Consider the following 8,099-nt stretch of genomic DNA (forward strand, 5'->3'; position numbering starts at 1 on the left):
CGTATCCTGAAAAGCAGCGTGGCAAGGGGATCGGGGTCGGGCCGGCCGCCCGGCCCGCAACACCCCGAAGCGCCCGGGCTGCGGTTTGCCTCCACGCGGGCGCTCGCCCCTCTGGCACTGCCGGCCGCACCGGGTGCCGCAGGACGGCGCGGGGCAGCTCGAGGGCTCTTTAGCCAAGTAGCGAAAGGACTGGGGAAAACGAGCATCCGGCGGCAGGAGCGCAGGCCTGGACCGCGCCGCGAGGCCATCTCTGCCTCCTGCATCGGCCGCCCCGGCGGAGGCTCTGGCCCAAGCACGCTGCTGCTGCTGCCAGCTCCGGGGCGGCCGGCCGAGGCTGAGCTTGCACGGTTCGTGCCCCATCACCAGCGTGCCCAGGCTTTCCCTGCCAGCCCCGCGAGCCGCCTGCCCGGCTGGCAGCCCGCGGCGCCGGCGCTCCCCGGCCCCAGGAAGGGAGATAGTGGCCCCGCTCGCCCGGCAGCGCGGCGGAGCCGGGGCGCTCTCTCAGCCGGGGCGCACGCCGGCGGGCTCCGGGGCGCTGCGCAGGAGCGGCCCCAGGACGCCGCGAGCGGCCCTTGGCTGCTGTTCCTGCCGGGCAAGTTTTCTGCGTAGACGCCTGGTCTCCTCGAGGCTCCCACTTCCTGGTCGGCAGCCAGGAGCGAGCAGATACCTGATACTCGGGGATTGTGCAACGGCACGAAGGGGGAGCCTGGCCCTGCCAGTTCCTTGCGAGCCACCCGGAAGGCAGTCCCCTCCCGCCCGCCCCAGCCCCACCTGGAGAAGAGCTTAAAGCCTGGCTGGGGTGGCCCCGCGCTCACACCGGCGCCCCTGCACCATGCTCCCGGCCAGCAGCACGCTCGTCCTCGTGGGGCTCCTGGCGCTCTGGGCCGAGCTGCCGCCAGCATCTGCCCAGAATGACACCAGTGAGTACGAACGCGGGGCCTGGCCCCGGCCCCGGCCCCAGCACAGCCGCCAGCATCAGCCTGGCCCCGGCGGCAGCAGGGCCCCGGGAGCCCCCTGCCTGCACCAGCACCCCTGGGCTCTGCAGCATCCCCAAGCCACCCTGGGGCTGCAGGAAGCATCACCCGCCTGCCTGCTGTGCATCAGCCTGGCTGGGACCACAGCAGGGCCCCAGGAATCCACAGCATCCCCGCACCCAGCCCCGGGGCTGCAGGGAGTGTCACCTACCTGCACGCTGTGCATCAGCCTGGCTGGGACCACAGCAGGGCCCCGGGAATCCACAGCATCCCCGCACCCAGCCCCGGGGCTGCAGGGAGTGTCACCTACCTGCACGCTGTGCATCAGCCTGGCTGGGACTGCAACAGGGTCCCGGGAATCTGCAGCATCCCTGCACCCAGCCCCGGGGCTGCAGGGAGCATCACCCGCCTGCACGCTGTGCATCAGCCTGGCTGGGACCACAGCAGGGCCCCAGGAATCCACAGCATCCCCACACCCAGCCCCGGGGCTGCAGGGAGCATTGCCTGCCCACCCGCCATGCATCAGCCTGGCCCAGGCTGCAGCAGGGCCCAGGAGCCTCCCATCCGCCCCGGTGCCCCAGGGCTCTGCAGCATCCCCCACCCAGCCCTGGGCTCCGCAGCATTCCTGCACCCAGCCCTGGGGCTGCAGGGAGTGTCACCCACCTGCCTGCTGTGCATCAGCCCAGCTGGGACTGCAACAGGGTCCCTGGGAATCCGCAGCATCCCCGCACCCAGCCCCGGGGCTCCGCAGCATCCCCGCACCCAGCCCTGGGGCTCCACAGCATCCCCGCACCCAGCCCCGGGGCTCCGCAGCATCCCCGCACCCAGCCCCGGGGCTCCGCAGCATCCCCGCACCCAGCCCTGGGGCTCCACAGCATCCCCGCACCCAGGCCCGGGGCTCCGCAGCATCCCCGCACCCAGCCCCGGGGCTCCGCAGCATCCCCGCACCCAGCCCTGGGGCTCCACAGCATCCCCGCACCCAGCCCCGGGGCTCCACAGCATCCCCGCACCCAGCCCCGGGGCTCCGCAGCATCCCCGCACCCAGCCCTGGGGCTCCACAGCATCCCCGCACCCAGCCCCGGGGCTCCGCAGCATCCCCGCACCCAGCCCCGGGGCTCCACAGCATCCCCGCACCCAGCCCCAGGGCTCCGCAGCATCCCCGCACCCAGCCCTGGGGCTCCACAGCATCCCCGCACCCAGCCCCGGGGCTCCGCAGCATCCCCGCACCCAGCCCCGGGGCTCCACAGCATCCCCGCACCCAGCCCCGGGGCTCCGCAGCATCCCCGCACCCAGCCCTGGGGCTCCACAGCATCCCCGCACCCAGCCCCGGGGCTCCGCAGCATCCCCGCACCCAGCCCCGGGGCTCCACAGCATCCCCCTCCCAGGTGTGGAGCTGGGGGAAGCATCGCCCGCCCGCCGTGCATCAGCCCGGCCACACCTGCAGCAGGACCCGGGACCCCCCCGTCCATGCCAGCGCCCTGGGGTCCCGCAGCATCCCCGCGCCCAGCCCTGGGGCTGGGGGAAGCGTCGCCCGCCTGCCGTGCCCTGCCGCGGGGCCAGCGGCTGCGGCGGCCCCGTCTCCCGCCCACACCGCGCGCCTTTGCGTTTCAGCGAAAGCCGGCGTGTGCCCAGACCCGGCGATGGAGGAGGCGAACTGCACGCTGGGCTGCCAGTCCGACAGCGACTGCGAGAGCACCCGCAAGTGCTGCCCGGCAGCCTGCGGCAGGGCCTGCCAGGACCCTGACGGTAACGTCCCTCCTGCTGCGGCCCCGGCGTGGCGGGGGCGGCCAGCCTGCAGGGGCGGCCCTGGGGCTCGTGGTGGCCCGTGTGCCCCGCCGACCAGGGTGTCCGCAGTGCGGCACGGCACAGCCGGCTCCGCCGTGCCCGGGCGCCGGGCAGCGTGGTTATGCGAGGCGCGGGTGGCTGTCGGTACACCGACCGCGGGGCAGCCTCCCGGCACGGTGCAGCCTCCCCCGGCTCTCGCCCCGCGGTGCTCATCTCCTCCTCCCAGCGACGCACGTTGCTCCAAACTTTGCTGAATTTTGGTGCCTCTTGGGGAGAGCCGGCACCTGCTCCCCCTCGCAGCCCCGGACGGCTCTGCGGCCGCGCGCGGGGCTACGCTCAGCCTTGCCGCGAGCAGCCGCGGGCCGTTGGCGCCGTCCTGCTCCCGACCCTGCGCTTGGGAAGAGCCTCGCAGCTCCAAGGGGCTCCGTCCCGCTCGCCTGCGCCCTGACGTCGGACTCGCCGCTCCGGTCCTCGGGAGAGGAGCCTGGGCGGACGGGGCAGGATCTGCCATCCCCAGCTGCAAACCCGTGGATGTGCACCCGCTTCGGTGTCTCCATGGCCCCGCGCAGGGACGGAGCTTGCCCGGCTGTGGCGCGCCGGGAGGACGGCCGGCAGAGCCGAGCTGAGCCGAGGGCGCGGAGCCGGGAGCCTGAGCTCACCGCGGCAGCGGGGCCGGGAGAGCCCACGGGAGCAGCTGGCAGCACGTCCCGCCACGCCGCCGTGGGGCGAAGGCTGCTGACAGCGCGGCCGTGGCCGCGGCCAGGGCAGTGCCGGGGGGCGGGAGTCTCTCGTCCGCGGCCGCCCATGGATGTGGAACGGGGTGGGGGTGTGGGACCCGTCTTGGCTCCCGCTGCCGGGGCCGGCGGGTCTCACGCCGCATCCCTTCGCCTTGCAGAGAAGCCGGGCACCTGCCCGCCCGTGAAGCCGGGGATCCCCATGCTGGGGCTCTGCTTGAACCAGTGCAAGACGGACTCCAACTGCTCCGGGGGCCTCAAGTGCTGCAGGAATGGCTGCGGCAAGGTCTCCTGCGTGACTCCGCTCCACTGAGGTCAGTCGGGCGCCCGCAGAGCCGCTGGGCGCCCCGCGGCTCGGCAGCCCCATCCGTCGGCCCCGTCCCGCTCCGCTCACGGCCCGCGCCGCGCTCTCCTCCCTCCGCAGGCACCGCCGGCGCCAGGGAAGCTGCTGCCGATGCGACGCGAGGTGACGCCGCGCTCGCCCGGCCCGGCCCCGGCTCCGCGCCCCTGCCCGGCGCCCCGGCGCGGAGCCCCGGCCGCACCGCAGCTCCCCGTCCCGCAGCCCCGCTCTCGCCAATAAAGCAGCCTCTCCCTGCAGCTCCGGTGGCCGCGTCTCCCTCGCCGCCCTCCGCGCGCCGGGCAGGCCCCATCCTGCCCCGGTCCCTGTGCGGCAGGAAGGGCCGTCGCAGCCGCGGGGTGCTGCCGGAGCGGGGGCCTTGCCAGGGCATCTGGAAGGATGAACTCTGCAGCGGCCCGGGGCATGTGGGCGGCGAGGGGCATGCGGCCATGCGTGCGATTGCACCGTTCCCGCACCTCCCCTGCCCTGCGCGCTGCCCGCCGGGGCTGCGCACGTCCCCCGCGCGGGAGCCGATGGGCCCCACGTGCCGCGTCCCCGGCATCGCCCGCGGGAGGGAGGACATCCTGCCGCCGGCTCCCTGCCGGGCTCTCCCTCCCCAGGCTGCCCCGCGTCTCCCCGAGACCCGGCGCTTGCACCTAGGGGCTCCCGGCCCCAGCACCCATGGGCTCCCGGCCCCAGCACCCACGGGCTCCCGGCCCCAGCACCCATGGGCTCCCGGTTCCCACACCCATGGGCTCCCAGCCCCAGCACCGATGGGCTCCTGGCCCCAGCACCCATGGGCTACCAACTCCAGCACCCATGGGCTCCCGCACCCGAGCACCCATGGGCTCCCTGCAGCTCCCACACCCATGGGCTCCTGGCCCCAGCACCCATGGGCTCCCGGCCCCAGCACCCATGGGCTCCCAGGCCCTGCACCCATGGGCTCCCTGCAGCTCCCACACCCATGAGCTCCCAGACTCAGCACCGATGGGCTCCCTGCAGCTCCCACACCCATGGACTCCCGGCCCCTGCACCCATGGGCTCCCCCCCCAGCACCCATGGGCTCCCAGCCCCAATATATATGGGCTCCCAGCACAGCCCTGCCACAGCGTCCTGCCTCCCAACCCCCTGCTGCAGCCCCCCCGCCCTCCTGCCTCCCGACCCCCCGCTGCAGCCCCTCTGCCCTCCTGCCTCCCGACCCCCCGCTGCAGCCCCTCTGCCCTCCTGCCTCCCAACCCCCCGCTGCAGCCCCCCTGCCCTCCTGCCTCCTGACCCCCCGCTGCAGCCCCTCTGCCCTCCTGCCTCCCGACCCCCCGCTGCAGCCCCTCTGCCCTCCTGCCTCCCGACCCCCCGCTGCAGCCCCCTGCCCTCCTGCCTCCCAACCCCCCGCTGCAGCCCCCTCTGCCCTCCTGCCTCCCGACCCCCCGCTGCAGCCCCTCTGCCCTCCTGCCTCCCGACCCCCCGCTGCAGCCCCCCTGCCCTCCTGCCTCCCGACCCCCCGCTGCAGCCCCTCTGCCCTCCTGCCTCCTGACCCCCCGCTGCAGCCCCCTGCCCTCCTGCCTCCCGACCCCCCGCTGCAGCCCCTCTGCCCTCCTGCCTCCCGACCCCCCGCTGCAGCCCCCTGCCCTCCTGCCTCCCGACCCCCCGCTGCAGCCCCCCTGCCCTCCTGCCTCCCGACCCCCCGCTGCAGCCCCCTGCCCTCCTGCCTCCCGACCCCCCGCTGCAGCCCCCCTGCCCTCCTGCCTCCCGACCCCCCGCTGCAGCCCCCTGCCCTCCTGCCTCCCGACCCCCCGCTGCAGCCCCTCTGCACTCCTGCCTCCCGACCCCCCGCTGCAGCCCCTCTGCACTCCTGCCTCCCGACCCCCTGCTGCAGCCCCCCTGCCCTCCTGCCTCCCGACCCCCCGCTGCAGCCCCTCTGCCCTCCTGCCTCCCGACCCCCCGTTGCAGCCCCCCTGCCCTCCTGCCTCCCGACCCCCCGCTGCAGCCCCTCTGCACTCCTGCCTCCCGACCCCCTGCTGCAGCCCCCTGCCCTCCTGCCTCCCGACCCCCCGCTGCAGCCCCCCTGCCCTCCTGCCTCCTGACCCCCCGCTGCAGCCCCTCTGCCCTCCTGCCTCCTGACCCCCTGCTGCAGCCCCTCTGCCCTCCTGCCTCCCGACCCCCCGCTGCAGCCCCTCTGCACTCCTGCCTCCCGACCCCCCGCTGCAGCCCCCCCTGCCCTCCTGCCTCCCAACCCCCCGCTGCAGCCCCTCTGCCCTCCTGCCTCCCGACCCCCTGCTGCAGCCCCCCTGCCCTCCTGCCTCCCGACCCCCCGCTGCAGCCCCTCTGCCCTCCTGCCTCCCGACCCCCCGCTGCAGCCCCCTTGCGCAGCCGGCCGTAGCCGACGGCCCCGGCACCAGGCAGCCCCCGCGGCTCGCAGCAGCGGTACAGCCCTGGCACGGAGCATGGCCACCCCATGCCAGGCAGAGCGCGCCCTGCCAGGCCCTGCCAACCCGTCCTGCCCCGCGCCTGCCCGCCGGTCCCGGCCCTGGCCCCAGCTCCCCGCAGCGCCCTCTCTCTCTGCATGTGCCCACGGGGGCGGCTGCTGCGGCTCGGGGACGGGGTGCCAGCGCTCACCCTGCTCCCGCTGCATGTGCCGCCCGGGTCGGGCCGGGACTGGCCGCGGGGCGCTGCCCAGCGCGCGGGTCACCAGCAGCCTGGAAAGGGCCGTGGCGCGGAGGAGGCGCTGGCCATGGGCCGGGCGCCTGGCGCTGCCCGGGAAGCTCCCCCGCGGCAGATTGTTCGTGCCCGGCGCTCCCATGCTCCCAGACCGGCCGCCGCGCCGTGGGAACGAGCTGGCGGGGCCGGACCCCCCCACCGCAGAGGGTTTATATCCCTGCCGGCGCTGCGCGGTGCAGCACGGCACGGCACGGCACGGCACGGCACGGCACGGCACGGCGGCTCGGCTGCCCCTGCAGCGCCATGCCGGACCAGCGCGCGCTCCTGCTGGTGCTCCTCGCCCTGCTGCCCCCCGCGCCGGCCCAGCTCCCAGGCCACCCGGTCCCCGCGGCCACCCCGCCGCCACGCTGGGCCCCGCGCTGGCCCTGGCCCCCCGCCACCGCCCCCGCGGCAGGCAAAGCGGGCGAGTGCCCGGCGGGGAGCAGCCGGCTCCCGCCGCCCTCCCGGCTCTACTGCCTCTCCGACCGCAGCTGCCCCGGCACCGAGAAGTGCTGCGACGCCGGGCTGAGCAGGACCTGCCTCCTCCCCGCTGCAGGTAGCGCCGCCCCGGGCCCCGGAGCCAGGGCAGGTGCCAGCCGGGGCAGCCGGAGCCGCGGCGTCGGCCGGTCGGTCCGGCGGTCGGCGCGCCGCTGCCCGGCCGCGGGGTGCAGCGAGCGTCTCCCTTTGCAGTGAGCCCGGGCTACTGCCCCGCCGCCGGCAGCGCCGGCCCCGAGACCTGCGGGACGAGCTGCGCCAACGACACCGCCTGCGGCCCCGGGCAGAAGTGCTGCAGCCACGGCTGCTGCGCCCGCTGCGTGGGAGCCCAGCCGGGTAGGGCCGGGGGGGTGGCGGGGCCGGACCCACCGGGCTCCGAGCTGCTCGGCGCGTGGAGCAGCCCTGCAGCCCCCCGGGCCGCTCCCAGCCCTTCCCCGCTTGCAGCCAAACCCGGGCTCTGCCCGAGGAAGCGAGCCCCGCGGAGCGGCGCCGCCTGCGCCAACCAGTGCGCCGACGACCGCGGCTGCCCCGGGATCCAGAAGTGCTGCTTCTCCGGCTGCGGCCTGGCGTGCACCCCCCCCTACGCAGGTACCGGCCGCTCGCCGCCCGGGCCGCTCTCCCCAGCGACGCCGGCGTGCGCCCGGCCGCGCGGCCGGCCGAGCCCCAGTGGCCGTGCCCGGCGGAGCGTGCCGGCGCTGGCACCCGTCCAGGCCCCAGGAAGCGCTGCGCCACTGGGTGCAGCTCCCGGTGCCGCGCCGGCCCCCGGTCCGGCCCCGCATCCTGGCCGGCGCTGCCCCGGAGCCCCCGGCGCAGCGGGGCACGGCGCCGGCGCTGGGCACGGCGCCCCACGGTGCCCGGCCTGCAGCCCTCGCCGGGCCGGTGTGGCGGGGAGGGCGGCCGGCCGGCTGCCCGCAGGCCCGCGGCGCCCTGACGGTGCAGCGGCTCAGTTGCAGCCAAGCCCGGCGCCTGCCCGGCGGTGCTGCGAGGCTCCCTGGGACCCTGCGCGGAGCTGTGCCACGCCGACGGCGACTGCCCCGGCCCCGCCAAGTGCTGCAGCACCGGCTGCGGCCGCATCTGCAA

General features: G+C 76.4%; 1 protein-coding gene across 1 annotated transcript; it reads left to right on the top strand.

Moving 5' to 3' along the window:
• The first annotated feature begins 613 nt into the window (after positions 1-613).
• LOC138061529 (WAP four-disulfide core domain protein 2-like) lies at positions 614-4,095 on the top strand. The gene is made up of 4 exons (XM_068912746.1): positions 614-920; positions 2,586-2,720; positions 3,655-3,807; positions 3,918-4,095. The coding sequence occupies exons 1-3, from the start codon at positions 833-835 to the stop codon at positions 3,804-3,806; spliced, it is 375 nt and encodes a 124-aa protein (XP_068768847.1). The 5' UTR covers positions 614-832; the 3' UTR covers position 3,807; positions 3,918-4,095.
• The last annotated feature ends 4,004 nt before the right edge of the window (positions 4,096-8,099 follow it).

The sequence above is a fragment of the Struthio camelus genome, chromosome 18, assembly GCF_040807025.1.
Source record: "Struthio camelus isolate bStrCam1 chromosome 18, bStrCam1.hap1, whole genome shotgun sequence".
Classification (NCBI taxonomy): Eukaryota; Metazoa; Chordata; class Aves; order Struthioniformes; family Struthionidae; genus Struthio; species Struthio camelus.

Coding starts and splice junctions, on each gene's coding strand:
- LOC138061529 (XM_068912746.1), top strand. CDS start 833: ATGCTCCCGGCCAGCAGCACGCTCGTCCTCGTGGGGCTCCTGGCGCTC. Junction 921..2,585: donor ATCTGCCCAGAATGACACCA/GTGAGTACGAAC, acceptor TTTGCGTTTCAG/CGAAAGCCGGCGTGTGCCCA. Junction 2,721..3,654: donor GGCCTGCCAGGACCCTGACG/GTAACGTCCCTC, acceptor TTCGCCTTGCAG/AGAAGCCGGGCACCTGCCCG.